The 19,517-nt window shown below is 37.8% G+C and overlaps 2 protein-coding genes across 17 annotated transcripts in view; one reads left to right on the top strand and one right to left on the bottom strand.

Annotated features, from left to right (window-relative positions):
* APBA2 (amyloid beta precursor protein binding family A member 2) overlaps nucleotides 1–5,605 on the top strand; it is a 360,332-nt gene extending 354,727 nt beyond the window's left edge. For all 14 annotated transcript variants that reach the window (XM_056807712.1, XM_056807715.1, XM_056807711.1 and 11 more), the window contains one exon: nucleotides 4,166–5,605. In XM_056807712.1, coding sequence (XP_056663690.1) covers nucleotides 4,166–4,237 — 72 coding nt within the window. In that variant the 3' untranslated portion in view covers nucleotides 4,238–5,605. The remainder of the gene's footprint in view (nucleotides 1–4,165) is intronic.
* The window catches only part of ENTREP2 (endosomal transmembrane epsin interactor 2), a 616,510-nt gene continuing 601,940 nt past the window's right edge, over nucleotides 4,948–19,517 (bottom strand). Inside the window, exons 9-12 of one of the 3 annotated variants that reach the window (XM_007479487.3) lie at nucleotides 17,270–17,857; nucleotides 14,463–14,537; nucleotides 12,695–12,789; nucleotides 4,948–8,482 (exon numbers count right to left, since the gene is read on the bottom strand). In XM_007479487.3, the coding sequence (XP_007479549.2) occupies nucleotides 8,297–8,482; nucleotides 12,695–12,789; nucleotides 14,463–14,537; nucleotides 17,270–17,857 (944 nt within the window). In that variant the 3' untranslated portion in view covers nucleotides 4,948–8,296. Of the gene's footprint in view, nucleotides 8,483–12,694; nucleotides 12,790–12,811; nucleotides 12,974–14,462; nucleotides 14,538–17,269; nucleotides 17,858–19,517 lie in introns of those variants that run through there. The other 2 variants (XM_007479489.3, XM_007479488.3) reach the window with 2 other exon arrangements.

Below are 19,517 nucleotides of genomic sequence, written 5' to 3'. Positions count from 1 at the left end.
ATACTATCTTGCTACTGTCATTTACTCCATCTATTACATTGATCCACCCTTCTGTCTTTAAGCTAATACCATATAGTTTTAATGATCACTGCTATATAATATAGTTTGAGATCTGGTAAAGCTAGGCCTCCATGCTTCACATTTTTTTTTCATTAATTCCCTTGATATTCTTGATCTATTGTTCTTCCAGTGAACTCTGTAATAATTTTTTCTAATTCTATTTAAAAAGTATTTTGGTAGTTTGATAGATATAAAACTGAACAAATAAATTAATTTAGGTAGGATTGTCATTTTTATGATATTATCTCGTCCTACCCATGAGTAGTTGATGTTCTGTTTTTCCAATTGTTTAGATCTAATTTTATTTGTGTGAAGAGTGTTTTGTAGTTATGTTCATATAATTCCTGAATTTGTCTTAGCAAGTAGATTCCCAGGTATTTTATCTTGCCTAGAGTGCTTTTAAATGGAGTTTCTCTCTCTAACTCTTGATACTGGGTTTTGTAGGAAACATATAGGAATGCTGATGATTTATGTGGGTTTATTTGGTACACTGCAACTAACACTAAGCAAAATAATCCATGATAGAGTCTTTCAAATCTTTAATGATAGATCACATTTTCTGCTAAGTCTTCTCCAAGTTAAATGTCTTCTGTTCCTTTCACTGAGCCTTGTTTTATAACTTCATGAAACTAGATAGTATCCTCTGGACACATTGCAGTTTGCCAATGTCTTTCTTAACTTAGATTTAATGGAGAATTAAATACTGCTCCAAATATGGTCTAATCAAAGAAGTAACCAGGAAGCTTAGCTTCTCCCTTGTTTTAGACTTATTCCTCTTATAATTCAACCTAAAAATTGAATTAGTATTTTTTTAGTTCCCAGGTCCAATTCTTGACTTATATCGCGATTATAGATCTGTAGTCCACCAGGTATGTGTTTGCCAGTGTTCTGCTCCAGATAGGTTTAGAGTTTTGCTGCACAGTACAGTTCAACAATTGTAAATTGACTGATTTTTTATTTTAAATGCTCTTCCTGTGTGTGCATCAATATTCAAAATTACATTATGCTTATTTCCTTGTTCCCTTGAATTTTTAAGTAGCCACTTGCTGAAATCCTGTCCCTTTGTCTACTTGGGTACAATATGTATTGATTTTGCCTGGCCTTTTAGGAAACTTCTGGTCTGAGACTTACCTTTGGCTTCTCTTGGGCAATCTGAAAAGCAAAATAGCTGGTCTCAAAAAGATAGTTGTTTTGGCATGTATGGTCTCTGGGTTGAGATTAAAGAAAGGTCCTGACATTTTTTAAAAACCCTTACCTTCCATCTTAGAGTCAATACTCGTTATTGGTTCTAAGGCAGAAGCATGGCAAGGGCTAGGCAATGGGGGTTAAGTGACTTGCCCAGGGTCTGACATTTTCTAATGTCTGAGCAAAATGGAAAGAAACCCAGAATGGGAAAGAACCATTCCCTAGAATAGTTGCTGCAAGAATAAGAATGGCTACAATTCCTACATATCTCCTTCTTGGTGCCCTCAAGGTTTCTAACCTTGTGAGTATCATTTTCCTCACCAATCTTAGAAATAGTCTTGAGTGCTAAGCTGCTAAGGCCTTTTGGGACCTTTGGTTGGGTGTGAGAGAGCATCACTTTGAGAGTCATGAAAACAAGTGCCTCCTCACCTTGTAACTAGTTCCCCAAATTCCCAAGTCCTCCTTCTGAGCCCTGTGTTCTTTATACTTCTACAGAAAAAATGCCAGGTGGTTTAAACTTGGCCTTGCATGCTTTTGATTGTTGTTCTTCAACACTGCTAATTATCCACATGGGCTTTGCACTGAATTCTTTCTCCCTTCTGTTCTATGTAGTAAATAATTAAATTTCTTCTGAAGGTTGTTTAACTACTGTGTTATCCAGAAACTGTTTTTTGACTAATTCCAGTGCAGTTAATAGCGGAAGTTATGGGGAGGAACAGTTATTTCTAGGTTGCTCTGCTGCTTCCCAAGCCAGATAAATCTGTGCCAATGCTTCTATCTCCAGCTATCTTAAGAGGGGCAGAATCCATGTGATGTGGTTAGGAAATTTTGTAGTTGTAGATTCAAGAGAGTCAGGAGTAACCCATCTGAATCTCTTCTGCTTTATCTGGAATATTACTTCCTTTTAGAATCCCTAAATATCTTTTTACTTTTTACTTCCCTTAATGTGTTCCATTCTTTTCAAATCCTCCCTTTGATCTCCCTGTACTTTTCATATTACAGAAAACAATGATCTCATCAGTATGATGGATGAGTTTCCTGGCCTACAACAGGATGACTTGTATGTAGACATGTCAGCTACAGAACTGTTCTCAAGTGACAGCTTTGTGATTACAAAAGGATCCCCATTAGCTGTCATTTATTCTTTTTTTGTTATCCGCAGAAAAGGGACATGAGAATGTATGACTATTGTATTACAAATCACTTCTTTTAAAAAATAAAAAAAGAAATCATAGCTACCATTAGAAATGTTATTAATGAATGGAATGACCTTAAAAGGGGTAATTGAACACCTGTAATTAACTACATAATAACAACAATCAAATAACCATACCTTCTTTCTTTAAAGAAAAGTCCCCACCTTTCTTTCTCTCCCATCCCATATTAAACTCAGCTAGCATCTCTTTTCTACTCACAATTCATTTGATTCATCTTTTATTCATCATAGCCGATAGTTCCTATATTTTAGATAAGTCAAAATATAGGTTTTGCTTATTGATAGATAGTCCATGCAAAATTTCCCTTTTCATTTCTTTTGATTCACCAAATTTATACTGTAGCAGGTCCTGAAGGATGTACAAGTGATGAATAAGATACAATTCTTGTCTTATAATTACTAGGGAGGATAAGTAAATGTATATATTTTTTAATAAATGGCAAGAATCATTAAGAGAAGCACAAAATACATAATTTAGGGAAAGACAGATCTTCCATAAGGGACAGATTCAGGAATGATGCTTGGAAATTCTTCCTAACAAGTAGAGTTCTCAAAAAATGCAGTGGAATATCTTGGGAGGTGTAGTGGAAATGGACTCACCAGCTAAATTTAAGATGAAAAATGAAAAGAAACATTTAAAGAAACTGTTACAGACTAGACAATAAAAACTGGGGCACACAAGATACTGTGAAAACCTAAGTTTTGGAGGGGTAAATGGAGATCAGTTGAGGGTTCCAGATGAGGGTAAGGATGAGTTTGTAAAATGAGGTAGCTGAGGGGAAGACCTTCAGTTTCAAGGATGAAAGGAGTTTGAGAGACACCTTGTGAATGAAGATCAGAAGATACCATGCCCTTAGCCTTCAGATTCCTGTTTGATGGCTCTTTTTTATTTTGTGAGAAAACTCTTCTTGAGGGATAAAGTGGCAGCCCAGGAGAAGAAAAGAACCTGTTCCCAATGTATTATTTTCTGTGTTTAATATGGCAACTTGCTTACTGGATTAGGATTTAGAAGAGCATAATTATTCTCTCTTTGAGTAGTTAACTCCAAGAATAAACAAGGCTATTGTTTCCTGCTTCCAGATGGGAAAAGCAGAGATGTGTGTTGGGACTTATGTCTCCTTTTCTGAGCAAGTACCTAGAGAGATGTTGTTTTTGAAAACACCTTTTTGTTTTCCTTTTCATCAAATCAAACAAATACACTTCAGATTTCTTTGGGGACCTTAACTACTGCACCAGCATCTTCCCAACTGAAAAGCCAAATTGTAGTCAAAATTAAAAATCAAATGTTTCAATTCCCCAGCATCAACTTGTGCTGAAAGGGAGAAAAAGGCATTTAGTGGCATATATGAAACTATAAACCGTCAGGGCTAAGAAAAACTTAATCGCCTGAAACACCATAAAATGTATTCTAAATCACCTTCTGCATGGGTTAAATCATAATTTTTCTTTTTTTCACGCGCTCTCAAAGACATATACTTTAAGCCGAAAGCTCTCAGTGAAACCACTAATATTCCCCCCTCCCCCAAAGAATGGAAGGAATTTTCACATCTAGCTACACGCTAAATAATTTGTTCTCCACTGATTTACTTCTCAGGCCTGGGATGTAGGAAATGGGGAAATGGGGATTTCCATGGCAGTGAACAGACCTCTCTAAATTCTGCTACAAATATTTTCATTTAAAATCTCTTTTCAATTCATTAACAGATTCACATGAAGACAATGCCAGCTGCAATGTTCAGGCTTCTCACCGGGCAAGAGACACCCCTTTACATCTAACTAAATATGGCTTTCATCAAAAGAACTAAAGGCAAATTGAAGATCCCTACCTGAGCTGAGCAAACTCTGAACAGAGGATATCTTGTATTTTCTAAGAACAAAAGGCTGCCATGGACCTGAATTGGCAGCCCAATAACCAGACAGGCTTCCCCGAGTATCTTCCCTTCCCCCACTTCCTTTTTTTTTCTTTTTGCCAAAAAAAGTGATATGTCTTTATTGATGACCAGAGTTACAGACACCAGATCTTTGTAAAACATTGAAGTATTTTGCAGCATATTCTGAACTGTTTTCTCATTGCAGTTGACCACGAGAATATTTATTTGTACCTTTGTGTGGCATAGTAGATGTCTGTCTGTCATACTTGAAACTGTGGTGAATGTGATTGTTTGATGAATGGGTCTGTGGAAGAGAATACAGTGAAGAACAATAAATTCCAACATGGCTGGCTTACCAGACACCACTATCCAATCCAATCCCTTGAGGTTTAAAAGCTGAGCTAATAATGGAAGTGATATTTGATGGTGTAAAATGTGTGTGTGAGAGAGGCTCAGCTGCTTCAAAAGTAGAATCCACAGCCTCAGCAGCATCCCTTAGCATTCGGTACTCCAAGTGTGTAACTGGTAATTAAACTTTGGCAAGACATGAATGTGTTTATTTAATAACACAAAAGGAGCCTTTCCTGTGTTAAATAAAGGATGATGGCCACAATGTAAAAACTCAAAATATTTATTTAGATACATATTTATGTTTTTGACTTTTCAGTTTGACAAACTGTTCCTACAGATTTAAGACTTTTTGAATCATCATGAACAAGACTGCTACTCTTGTACTAAACATGTTCCACAATCTGTGCAAACGTTACTTTTGGCATTTTATTCCTCGCCCATTTGCAACCATGCAGTGCTCCCCATGGTCAAGCCATGCTTACCTGTTACTTCTTGAGAGGAGTAGAGCTGCCCTAGAATTCCTACCGTCCTTTGAATATATATTTACATATGCTAAAAAAATGGCAACAGCCCTCCTCCCACCACTACCCCTCCATTCCTAAGGCAACGAGCCATGGATACAAGTTATCTTGGGTGAGCAGGGAGCTACCATCATCAACAGTATTAGAATGTGTATAGATAAAGTAAAATGTAGTCAAGTTGTATTCATTACTGAGATAAATGTTAATTGATGTCATTTTGTCTTGATTTTTTTTTTGGCCACGGCCTTGAAGAAATACACTGTGACTTAAGAAGCCTTACCATGCAGTAACTAAAGCTTTAGGATTACTGTATTTCAAGGAGTAACCTATGTGTTGCATGCAACTGACCTTAGGAAAGAATTAAGCTAATCTCACTAATAAATCTGAAGTAATAAACAAAAGGTGCTTGTTTGGATTGTTTTGTTCACTGAGGATTTCATGGTCAGCATCTCTTCTAATTTTCATTCTCACACCAAGGTAGCACCACAACCACTTTATTCAGTAATTCCAATAGCTACTAAATATACCATCCCATCATCATGAAAGGGGTTGTAGCATAAGAGCTTTCAGCTGGAACATTCAGAGGGATTGTGTGCTTGCTCTTAGCATGAATGGTTGCCACTGGATGTCACTGTAGCGTCATATCAATGCAATTGAAAATGCATCTGCTAAAATCATTTCAATGCTGGTGTTTGATTTCACTAGCCTCACTTTCTGGGGGTGAGGCTACTCTTCAGTCACCTGCTTGACTCTTCCCTAAGCTTGTTAGAAGGAAGTCTTTGTATCCTATTGCCTAATGATTAGGTGAATGATACAGGTCCAACATCAATCGAAGCTTTGTGTCTCTGGTAACCTAAGATGTCAGTGTGTGGACTGGGTTTTGTTTTTTAAGGAGGTTGGGGAAGGGGACAGAAACTTCTCTGTCTGAACACAGCTCCCTGTCCTGGCAGGATAATGGTAGAATGATGAGTTCTGGACAGGTACTAGTCGCAGCTCCAGCCTTTACTAGGGAAAGTATCTTGGGTGAGCCATTGGCTAATTGACTTCAGAGTTGGAAAGGGTCTGTAGAATCTAGTTCCATACATGATTTTATGAGAGGAAATAGAAGTCCAGAAGAGGTTAAGTGGCCCAAAATTATAAATGAAATAAAGAAGCAGCAATGGGATTTGAACTCCAGGTCTGATGGCTCACAGATGTGTTGTCAGGACCTAATGAGAGACGTGTGAGAGCATCATAAAAATTGTAAAGTGCTAAGCCAATGTTACTTGCTTTGTGAAATTCTTTGGCTCTCCGTCTATACTGATTATGACTTATGCAGTCCTATCCTTCAGTAAGCTCCCTGTCTTCCGGGTCACAAATCCTGGAAGGAAAGTTATCTAATGCAATAAGAGTTAGACTGAGCATTATGCGTTTGGTAAGTCATTCATTACCCACAATGCTGAATTATGGTATAATTTTTATTTTTTCCCAGGGGACAGGGAATAGAAGGGCTGATGAGGACAAGATTTTTGTCTACCTGTTCAATCCTGGGTTGTATTATATACTAAAGTGCTTATGTTTAAGCTACAGACTGTCTCATCACCAGTATAAAAAGAGCAGTCTTTCAACTAAACATCAATTACCAGTTCTGGGGCAATGGTGGTATGCGGCTCCTCTCTCCCTAAAGAGTCTGCATTAGCAGACTCAAAATATAATTTTCATTTTTTTAAAGTGGGAAATTCAATTAGAACTTCTGGCAAGATTTCCTTCTCTAATTAGAGCCACTCAGATGAATTGGGAATGTTATAAAGTTCTCTGGGCATACCAGGAAGTCAAAAATGTTAGCCTGCTGCCAACCTGGGAGAAGGGTTAATTTATATTTTGTATGTTGTTTTCCCAGAAAAGGGCTTTATACGTTAATTATTATGTAACCAAAAGAACACGAAGTATTAATTTACCTAGGATTAAATCAGGAAAGGCAAAGGGCAACTCCATTAAATGACTCTAAATGTCCACCAGCCTGGTGACCCGCTGCTCCATCAGGATGACAACCAGCTTGTGGCTCTGAACATGTTGGTTAGAAATCCTTGCCTATTGTGCCTTTTTCATTTGTATTGACTCAGTGACCAGCTGAGGTCTGAAGCTTGCTTTGATGGTGTTGCTCACCCCAGTGAGCTACAAGACTGTATTTTTGCTAGATGGCACTCTTAAGATTTCCACTAAGTAGCATTTTTTTTTCACTAAGTCTCACAGGAGGAGATATAATGTAAATGCTTGTGCACCAAGAACCATAGTCCGTGTTTGAACAAAGCACCAATTTAAGGATAATTCTGAGACAAAACTCTGAATTGGTAGGAGGGAAGCCCCAAACCCATGAAAGTCATTTGCCCCACTTTGGAGGTCTGACAGCTTTATGGGGATCTCCTCGACATGGTTTGCAGATGGCACCTTTTGAGCATGCACAGTCTACTCCTTCACCCTTCACTTAGGAACTGCTATTTCAGAAACTCTTAAGTACATTTGAGGGCAATTCTGAGAAAAAACTATGACAATCTCCACCTTTCAGCTCTCAAGTTTTGCCAGGCACAGCCCTAAGTCTTACATGCTAAATGTCCACAGAAACCTGAAAACGCGATGAGTATTCAGAGCCTCTGCGGTAGTAACACGTGTACTCTCCTCTGCTGATTCTACTCCAATCAGTCCTTGGAGAAGCAAGAGTCAGAAATACTTTTTATTAAAACACTGATCATTGTGAAAACACTGTGAGGTACATTAAACAAATACAACTTTCAAGTTGTACAAATAGGTCTCTTGTGGCTTCGAGGGGGGTTCCCGGAAATTACCTCACAGTAACATTTAAACAAGCACATCTCTGAGCAAAAATAATCCATTTGGAAAATGCCTTTTGTTACATGAGAATGTACATTTAATTTGGGCATTCAGTAAAATCTGTGCATTATCTTCTTTCAGATGAATAAGAAATACAATCTTATTGGATGATGCTTTTGCCCCCCAACCCACGCTCCTCCGCCGAGGCAGTCATCTGGTGGAGGGAAGACAAAGTGCAAGGTTCAGGTCAGGATCAGTTTTTCTTAGGGCCATCTAGTTCAATATCAAATTACAGTTTCCCGGCAAGCTGCCACAAAATTCTGAGGACTGCTCCCTTCTAGCCTGAGAGGGAGGCGTACCCTATGCAAAAAAGCAACCGGGGAGCTCAGGGCGCCGCAGCTTTGGAGATGGAGGTCTTCTTGAAGCTGTTTTCTAGAGAGAGTCACATTCTGCTGAGAACCGGCAATGACCTGTTCATACAGAAGGTGGGGAAAGAGAACAAAAAAAATTATAAAGGAAGGAAATGCCACTTCTGAATGTCCATGTTTTTAAAAAAATATCCAAAAAGTGGGCTGAAAAATACTCAGGCTACAAAACATGCACATATGCACACACACTGGAGAATTAAAAGATTAGTTTTCTTCGTCCATGTCCGTAAACAAGCAGAAATGGAAATGATCCAGCCTGATGGTTGCATGCTTGGGATACTTTCAACTGGAAATAGCACGCTGCTCATTGCAGGTCTTGGTCATTTTGCTGTTTACTTCTACCGAGGTCTTCTGGGTATCAACAAGATTAAAGCATGTCAAATGAGTGCTTCCTAATCTCCAGAAGTGTCAGCCACAGAAGAACCAGAGATTCTTTTCTTAGTAGCTAAACTATTCTCAGGTCCCCAGATTTATAACCTTTGGGAAAATCACAATCTCAAAGTATATTGCTAAAGGGGCTTTTAGTAGTATTTTCTCATAGTAAACCTCTTAGTAAACAAGAAGCTGATCAGCAGAAATTGTTGTTGTTCAGTCATTTTGGTTGTGCCTGACTTCATGAACCCATTTGGGATTTTCTTGGAAAAGATACTGGAGTGGTTGGCCATTTCCTTCTCCATTTAACAGATGAAGGAGAAACTTAAGCAAAAAGGTTAAGTGACTTGTCCAGGATCACACAGCTAGGAAGTCTGGAGCCACATTTGAACTTTGGAAGATGAGTCTTCCTGACTCCAGGCCTGACACTCTATCCAGTGCACCACCTAGCTAGTCCTAACAAGAATTAGTTTGGCTTAATGTAATACTCAAAGCAAATTAGATCTTGTAGGATCTGATAGCTGAATCCTCGTGTGCACATGAGGAGAGCCTGAAAAATGTATCTTAATGTTCTTAAATCATTTCCATGTTAATATGTTAGGGATAACTGTCAAAGGGGGCAACTGATCCCATAAGAGCAAAGCTTTAAATGAAAGTGGTTAAAATTCAGGCTAAAAAACGTTTAAAATATACCCGTGTGAATACCAGAGGTCTAACAGACTTTTAAAGCAGTGGGTACAGAGCTAACCAGGTAAACCTTGGGCCATTTTTTTACATGATTACACAGCAGGATTTTGACTGTGGAATTTGGTTTTAGTATATTAATGACATTATTGTGGAGTGCAATTAATAAAGATTTGTTCAAGAGAATTTAATTTGAGGGCCTACACTGAGTTTGTGATGCTTAGAGCACATGCAGACTTGTACCTTATTCTATTTAAGGGCAGGTAGATGGGGTGCAGTAGATAGAACAATGAGCGTGGAGTGAGGAAGACCCGAGTTAAAATCCAGCCTTACATACTAGCTGAGTGGCCTTGGGCAAGTCACTGAATCTGTATGCCTCAGTTTCCTCATTTATAAAATGGGAATAATAACAGTACCTACCTCCCAGGGTTGTTGTGATGATCAAATGACATAATAATTATAAAGTTCTTACCATAGTGTCTGGCACAGAGTAAGCACTATATAAACCTTATTTATCATTTTTATTCCTTTGTTTCACCAAGGCCTTTTGAGTACATCCAATCGAAGAGAGCACAAAGCATTCTAATGTAAGTTAGCAGAGAGAAGAGAATGAGATCTCTGGGATTACGTTTGCTAAGAATGAGTTTTGTCTCCCAGAGATCATGCCCAAATACCATCTCCTCTAACTGTGATATCTGATGATGTACAAAGTACTTTAAATGTTTACTTATGGTGGGTGACTTCTTTAAAGTCTATAATAGACTAAATGTGTTGACTTAAAGAGTGTATGTAACCTGAGCTCATGGTAAGGATTCAATTCTTTCACCAGAGTAGCCCATCAATTCCATTTATACAAAGACTTAGACACCAGCACCACAGAAAGGCTATATGTCTCCTGAACCAAACATTCAGTACCCTGGTAGAAGAACTCAAGCTTTTTAACAACCTCACTTCCAACAGCATTTGACTCTTTAGACTTCAATAGCACTCAAGAAAACTCACAGAATGGGTTTTTCTTTTCATTCTGCCTTCTTTCCTTCCTTTCTTCCTTCCCTTTTGTTCCTTTCCTTTCCTTTCCTTTCCTTTCCTTTCCTTTCCTTTCCTTTCCTTTCCTTTCCTTTCCTTTCCTTTCCTTTCCTTTCCTTTCCTTTCCTTTCCTCCCCTTTCTTTCCTTTTTTTTACAAAATGCCCAAATGAATTCTCCTGGTAAGAAGTTATGGTTTTTCATCAAAAGACTTGATTTGCTCTTTTCAGCTACCTAACCTTTGGGAATTAATGACCAATAATATTAGCAAAGCAATAAAAATGTTCACAGCAGAAGTGTCACTGCTGAATTCTTAACTACTTCAAGATGGCATTGGCTTCCTTTTTGTTGGGAAGAAATTCCTGATGTGCTCAATGAGAAGGCTTCATTTTTTTCAGCCACACAGATGCCCATATCACATCTCATTAGGTAAATTTGGGGGGCTGGAGGGTGGGGGAGGGTGGTTCTGCAACATTAGCGGAGGGAGGACAGAAGTAGCAGATGCAAAGCACAAGGCCTCCCATGTACTAGGTACACATGGGGCCACCACATCTGCCAATCACTTTTCCCCTGTCTTTAAGCAGAGTGTTTGAGGAGAGAGCTTGGAGGAAAGCTGAAAGCAACGATTAGGAAGAAGAGTCAGCTCTAGAGAACAACATGGATAGCAAAAGGAGAAGGTAGAAATTTCAAGAAAAAAGAAAATAGCTTTGATTTTTGCAAGCGGATGAACTTAATAGTAGCTGATGTTGCCTTATTGTTACATGATAAAGCAGCTAAACTCTGTGCTCACAAGAAGGGAGGGGAATGTGTACCTTTGTTAATTATTCCAGTTAACATATAGCTCACATACAGCCCAGGGGGGTATGGTTTATTTGTTTTTTTATCTCAGTCTTTGCCTCTTTCATACATGTTAAAAAACAACCATTCATCTCAGTTAACATACAAGTAAACAACTTAAAAAAAACCCTTACCTTCCATCTTAGAACCAATACTATGTATTGGTTCCAAGGTAGAAGAGTGGTAAAGAGAGGTTCAGAAGTTTGCCTACTCTTGTATCCTACTCTTCCATGTTTCTTTAGATAGGAGTTCTTGGGGATGGGAGGATAGAGGAGTAAGAAGGAGATGTTCTGAGCTTCAGTCTTAAAACCACTATAGCTCTACCTCAAATTCTTGCTACTAGTCAGATGAATGATGGCAATGGTTGGATCCAGTTGCAAGCTAGAAGTCCCCCCATCCACAAGCTAGGTGGTATGGTAGATAGAACGTTGGCCCTGGAGTCAGGAAGACTTGGGTCTAAATATGGATTCAGAAATTATCTGTGTGGCCCTGGGCAAGTTACTTAACCTCTGCCTGCCTCAGCTTTCTCTACTATCAAATGTTGAATAATGGTAGCACCAACCTTTTAGGGTGGTTGTGAGGATCAACTGAGGTAATATTTAAAGTGCTTAACACAATACTGGCCACATACTAGATGCTTAATAATGCTTTTTTCCTTTCATTTTTGCCTACTCCCTATATCTCTTGTATAATGGTCAATTTTAAGAGTCAGAAATATGTATGATTCTAAAGTAATGGGCTAAATTCCATAAATCACATACAATAACTAATATTACATGAATCACACCAAATAACAACAGACCAGACCTATACTCGGCATGATTTAAGTTTTCTTAGATTATTCTGAAAAGCTTTTAGGAACTTGTGGGTTCTAAAAAGCAACAATTATGAACATGTCATTAAAATGTCCTAGTTAATAAAATTATAAATAAAATGAGAGACAACTGCAGGTACTAGGTGATGATTTCTGTTATCGTGTTTGGGTGAGATCGGGTTTGGGGAGATGGGTAAAGAGGCGGGAGAATACAATCACTAAATACAAAGAACCTATAGGCCTAAGCTGGACAGTAATACTACTCCAGGTAAAGACAAAGAGACACAAATGAATTCTGCTTTCCCAAGAAGCAACAGACTCCTTTTCCATTCATTTCGGTTAACTCCAATATATTTAATAAGTCTTTTTGTACTGAGTTAGGTTTGGGGGAAGAAAATAAAACAGAAGTCATTTAGCTCATTTCTAAAGCTGTCTCCTCTCTCTGTTCAATAGGTTTAGAAATTTGGGGATCTATGAGGAACAACTAGTCAAAAACTGTGGCAGGACCTTATGACACTCATACCTGGTCTATAATGTTGGCACTGTAGATGGCTTCTTCCATGTGTCGTTCATCAGATTTGATGACTGATCGGATAGTGTTCACCACATGCTGCACTTCTGGAGGGAGATTACAGTTTGAGTGTTCCAAAAATTTAGCCACCAAAATTTTTGTGTCTTTATAGGCCTTAAGGTCCACTAAAGAGGGTGGCTGCTCTTTTGAGATGGTGTGTAGGGCCTTTGGCTTTAACTGTTGGTCAACTTTCCTGGTATCCCTTTGTTTTCCAGTTGGCAAAAAATGGTCCTGATAAGCAGAAGCAGCCATGTGAGAGCTAGAAATGGAAACTATAAAAGGGGAAAATACAACTTTGAAAAAAAAAAACTAAAGCAAGCTGTCAAAACCAAAGAAAAGCAAACATAAGCATGCCTGGGAGAAAGCTTTTTGAGAAGCCTCCAGTACTCTCTAACTAAAACTGTGGATGGGTTTTTGTCTCCCTTCACTCTTCAGTAGACCTGGTGCTATCAAATCTACACGAGCCTGTTGTCTGATGTGAAAACTAATAACACATATCTCTACAGAAAGATGAGAGAGTGGGAGGCCATTAAGTGATGAGACACACTCAGAGCAGGGACAAAGCAATAGGTCAGTGGGCAATCAAATTCAAGCCTGGGAGATCTCCCTTCATACAACACTTAGCTTTGTGGTCTCCATAATATTAAAGGCAGATTGCCCCCCCCCCCTTTCTTGTTAATAACAAGTCTGGTCTTATGTAGGTTTGCCAATCATAGGTTTTTAAAAGTTAAAATTTTTAAATGGTTACATTATAGATATAGATATAAATACTTTTTAAAGGCTTAAAAATAAAAAAACCTTAAAAATAATTTAATCCACATTAGTTGAGCAATCAGTACATTGAATTCCAGAATAATTGGTTTGTACAAGGTCATGAAATTAGTAACTTTGTAAATTAGGAACTAGAACTTAAAATCTTTTCCCCTGATAGACATTTTAAAGTTGGTGGGTTTTTTGAGACCCCATGAAGTTTCATGTTTACAGTGAAACAAGGTTATTAAAAAGTGTAACAAGGGCTGCCCTTTTGAGAATGTCAATAAAAACATGGAGTTGATGCCAAATGTGAAAGAAGTTATGCTGAAGATAATAGAGAAGATAATAGTGAAGATAGACACAAGTGGCCATAGAACAAATAATGAATGAGAGTAGAAATTCTATTTCCCAAACTATGTCTCAGTCCTACTGTCCAAGTGAATTCTGAGCAAACTAATCTCCAGTCAAACCTGAATAAGGTGATGGACTCAACTAGTCCTGGGCTATATTTTGACTCCCTCCCTACCACTCTCAAATGAAGAGTTAAGGAATGAAAAGCAAAAGAAAATAAAAAAAGGAATGGGTAATCTGAAGCACTTCAGTTTAAAACCAATGGGAGATTAAAAATGAGGGAGGAAGCACACACCACCTCTCTGCCAAGAAGGCATCTCACAAAGGGAGAGCTCATATTAAAATCAGTGGGCATATGCAGGGCTGAAGTAATGTTCTCTGATACATTCCACTAAGGGAAAAGGGAAGAGAAATACAGATGTTGGCTGTATGTACGTGTTTAAACATTATACCTTATGACATGAGAAAATTAATTTAGTGAAGTACACTTTACTCAATTACCATGTATGAAAACAATATATGAAACAATTCTCCTTCCCTGTCTAAACCACCATCTGTTGATGAGATAATAGCAAAGTTACACATGCAAAGATGATTTTAGAAATCAGTACCTCACCTGTCTCTAAATCCAACTGAGATATTCCTGCTTCATGATGCTGGCTATATAGAGGTGTGTAGGAAGAGGTATCTCCTTTAACCAAAAAAAAAAAATTAAACATGTTGAAACATGCATTAAGAAAACAGCAGGAAAGACCCTTCCAAGACCAAGGAATCAATTGTAAATGATGAAACAAGTTGAAGGAAACAATTGGCCAATGCCTTTAAAACAAGCAATATATCCTTTGATAGGAAATAACACACCACTAAAACCCTTCAGCCTTTCAAACACCTCAAGTTAATGGTTATTTTCTCTGCTTTTACATACAAAATAATTTGATACAATCTTCAGTTGATTTCTTTTATTAAACACTTGAGGCATATTGGTGTTTCTTCAGGAAGCCTCAAGGTACCCACTTCAATAAAGTGAAACAATAAAGTTTTCTTCTTCAAATTGAGAGGGAAATTGCTTTGTGTAGGGGCAATTTTCTCTTTTTAATAGTCATGTATAGAGAAATAACAAACAATACTGATTCTCATTAATAATGTTTACATTTCAAGGTCTGACAAAGCTCTCTCACTCCTTAATTCCCTTCATGGTTTGTAGAACATGAACTAACAATTAAAGGTGATCCGGGCTGGTCAGTCTAGGAATGGGGCATTTGGGCCTCAAATGACAAGGTAACTGAGATCATATCACTGACCGTCATGAAACAATTACCACAAAACTTGTAGTGGTTTCCTACCTGCCTCTTCAATCTTAGACTCATGGAAAAAACAACAAAAAAAAGGAAGAAACCTTCCATAAGTGTGAGGAATATTTATTGCTCTTACAGACAAAAAGCTATTTTATTTTGAACTTCTAGATATATTAAAAGACTTTTTCCCCCTTCAGGGCACAGTTTATAGCGAAAATCTACTCTAATCCTCTTTAGTTGAATAGATAATTAAATCAGGGGAAAAAAAGAAAAAGAAAAACCCCACAAGATCCTCATCATCACTCAGAAAAGTTAGGATAAGTGAGATGCTGGCAGGAGTTGACATCATGCCTGAAAATTCTGGCACATGTTCTATAGTTAGACTTGGAAACTTTATGGGAACTATCCGTTTTCCAAACAGTAAGATTATTCCAGCATGTAAAATTACCCTAAGGTGTAAGTTAGATACTTTAAGAAGTGTTATAATTTATTTGGGTTGTGGTAATACGACAAAGTAATTTGAGTGTTGCAGTATATCAGTATATATTGGCTCCCTCTCTTAATGCAGCTCTGAAGATATCTTATTTGCTCCTAAAGAATAATTTACATATTATAAGATCTGTCCAGTTCTGAAAATGAGCAGAAGATAATTCATAGCTCAATTCTTAGATACTCCAGGCAGAGAAGTAGAGATAGTAGGCGTAATGTTCAACTTTTTATATGTATTATATGAAAAAGATTCTTTTTTATGTTGAGGCAATTATTAGACCTCTCTTTAATATATAAAAAGATAAAATAGTAGTATCAGCAACTGTATACACATAAATAGATTCAAAAACAATCATCTGTAGCCCTGACTACCTAAATTCTATTTTCTATATTGTGCTGCCATAGGAGGTACCCATAATACCCAGGATTTTTCATTGAGAAAGTAATAGAAAACCAAAACCAAAACCCAGACCAAACACTAAGGAATAAATTGTTTGGGCATAAGTCAATGGAAAATATTAAACTGTGTGCTTAAGATAAGTCATATAGATTGAAAACAATACTGTTATATATTCTACCTTTCACATATTCAGGTACATTGGTTTAATTTTTTTCCTTATTTGACATATTGCATAATACAAAAAAAAACATCAACTGTATATATGAGTGGTTGTGTAATATTTAACTGTTAGAAGAAAGGTTCCCACCAATGAAATTGCCTCACAAGCTTCTAGGAGTCAACATGGTCAATTCTGTACTAGCTAGAGTGTGTATGAGTTATGTGATGCAATAGATGCATTATTTATTTATCATCTTATTAATTATGTGTATTAATTATACATATTATGTGTATTAATTTTACACATATGCATGCACACGTGTACACACACACACCTCCTTGCCCAAGACAAGACACATACAAACACCAAGAGCTCTACTCCAACTCTCTCATTTTGCAGATCAAGACCAGGAGGTTGTTTAGCCAAAGTGTATGAAACTCAGATCTCTTGGGCCTGTGCTCTTTTCGTGTGCATTGTGCCTTATTCCAGACCTGTCCAGGCTTTTAATCTATCTATCTATCTATCTATCTATCTATCTATCTATCTATCTATCTATCTATCTATTCAGCCATTCATTTATTCATTCATTCATTCATTCATTTGTTTATTTATTTATTTGTTAATGGTCAACATCTCCACTTTCCCTATTATGAATTGAAAATTTTATCTATTCTCTTAACACTTTATTCTTTATTTATGTATTTTGTTACACTCAAATCTGTAATATATTTGCCTGTATACTTCTCTAATTAAATGAATCAAAGGGATGCCCTAGTATTACATGGTTTGAAGGGTCATGCCTCATCATGTATACTTTTCTGTTCATTGCAGAAAGTCAATATAATTCAGAGCAGTTGGCAATATGCCATTATTAATCTTTTACACCTGTGGATTTCATCCCATTTGCTTTGCCCCATACATTTATAAGTTACGTTAAAGGGAATGAAATGTATAAAATATAGACTGAACTGAAGCTCACATGAACAAGTTGTTCTATAATAAAGTGTGACAAGTGTTACAATTAACTTAGGGGCAGTCGGTGTGTACCCCAGCCCACCATCAACATTGAAAAAGTTTACCTTCTGTGCTGGATGAACATGAAATAGGATCACTTGTCGATCGGACAATATTTGAAGTTCGTTTTTTTCTAGCACGTCTTGGAGGGACAGTTCTCACTGAGCAGCCATGGTGTGATGAAGTATTTGCAGGAACTGAACACAGAGAGGGCTGGGAATGAGTTGCAGAAGCCTGGCTAAAGGTCCCACAGCACATTTTCATTTGTTTCAACTGTGGCTGCGATTGATTCTCCCGCACAGAGCCCTGGGACTCTGAAAAGCTGTAATTCTCAGAAGAACAGTCTGGAGATCTCTGAGATGAACTTTCATAGTCCTGGATCTGAGATCTGTCTAGAGAGGCTCTATGCCGACACCCTCTAGCCTCCATGGGGGAACATGGTGAGTGAGTCCTGTGGAACCTGCAGCGCACACTGCGATCCAAGCTGGTACAGCTACTGTCTGTGGCCGCTTTGCGTATTGTACCATATGGAGAAAAGTCTGCAGAACGGAGGGAGCCTTGAACTTCCAAAGAACAAAGGTCCTCAGAGGAGTAGCTATGATCTGGAATGTCAGCAACTTCAGATACCAAAAGAGAAGTACTATCAACGGAAACTACAAAAGAAGATTGTAAAAAAGCTTTAACATTGAATAATCTCATGCTTCAAGTAACTGATGGGGGAAAATATTGCAATGCAAATTAGGAAATATAATAACAGCAATGCCTTTATCCCTTTCAGGATCTATCTTTGCCTGATATAAAACTCTGAAGCTTCAAAGTGCCAGCTCACCTTTTACTCTGTATGATGTTCAAAATCTTTAGTAGAACTTTTTGAGACCCTGAGATATAAGATGCATATAATTACAGTGCAAAAATACTTTAAAAATACCTAGGCAAGCATCACACACCTCTCTGGTTCCAAGTGACCAGGTACTATTTGGTTCATGGGGTTAAGTGTGGATGGGAGTTATCTGGAATAGAAAATAGAAAAATGCTTCAATAGCTAATCTGGATCCAATCATTTCAAAGGACACTGGATCCACATATTAAATAATAAAAGAAACAGGGAAGCTGGTTGAACAAGTGTTAGACAAGAAGTGACTTTAAAAGTCCATTAGTGCTAGGTTCATTTTTTGTCCAGGAAATGGAATCTTCAGCCAAAGTGAGGATAGGTAATTCTGGTGAAAACAAATTAACTGTCACCTCAAGGCCTAAACCAGACCTTCAAAAACCAATGATGTAACAAGTGAAGAAGGATAAAATATAGATGCTGAGTCTCCCAGGTAAACATGGTTTCAGGTTGGACACAGGAATCTACCTCTTCTCATCACCTACCTATATAGACTACCTCAAAAGGCAAAAAGAAATAATTCATATGAATGAAGGGACTCCACAGTAGGGTGAAGCATTGAAGTTACGTGGGATTTGGACATTTCCACAGTATGAGGGGGGATGTGAAATACTTTCCACCAAAACGTAGGCTGATATACCCTCTCCCACCCCACCTATGGAGAAAGTGCAGTAGACTCAGAGCCAGCATGTGCTAGAATCAGTGAGTGAGTGAGAGGCATCTCTAGGTCCTTTGCAGCTAAGACCACCAAAGACCTACCCCTGAGAGCAGCTAGACTTGAGACCCCAACAGGTTGAAGAGCACAGCCTTGGGCATGGAGATAGCACAGAGAAGGACTGCAAACAGTAGAAGCTGCAGAGACTTGAGAGGTGGCCTCAGGCAAAAACCTCACTCCTTAGCTCCATACACAGAGAACCTGCCTTCTTCACTCAGACTTCTGACTGGAAAGGGAAGGAAAAACCAGCATAGTGATGCTAAACAATGCCCAGGAAAAACAATTTCCAAACACCAAGAAGAATAAGAAGAAGGCTTTGACCCTGCATAATTTTTATGGAGGAAAAATCAAGAATACAGAGGAAATATCAGAAGAGGATTAACAAATAAATGTATCCAAATCTTCCAAACAATGGAAATTGGTCACAAACTCTTGAAGAATATAAATCAGAGCTTATGAAAAAGATGGAAGAATATTGGCAATAAAAGTGGAAAATAGTTCAAAAAGAAAATAACAGTTTAAAAGATAGGAACTCCAAATTTGAGAAAGAAGCCCAGAAATCAAATTAATTGATAAACAAATTAGAGACCAAAATTAAACAGCTGGAAGCCATGAAAAGCAGGATAGATCAAACTGAAAAGGAAAATGAGAAGATTATGGTGGAAAATCAAAAGAGAAGAAAATCAGTCTTTAAAGACCAAAATTGGGT

This window comes from Monodelphis domestica, chromosome 1 (assembly GCF_027887165.1).
Source record: "Monodelphis domestica isolate mMonDom1 chromosome 1, mMonDom1.pri, whole genome shotgun sequence".
NCBI lineage: Eukaryota > Metazoa > Chordata > Mammalia > Didelphimorphia > Didelphidae > Monodelphis > Monodelphis domestica.
Note: the sequence above shows the minus strand (reverse complement) of the source record. Positions and strands in the feature narration are given on the sequence as shown.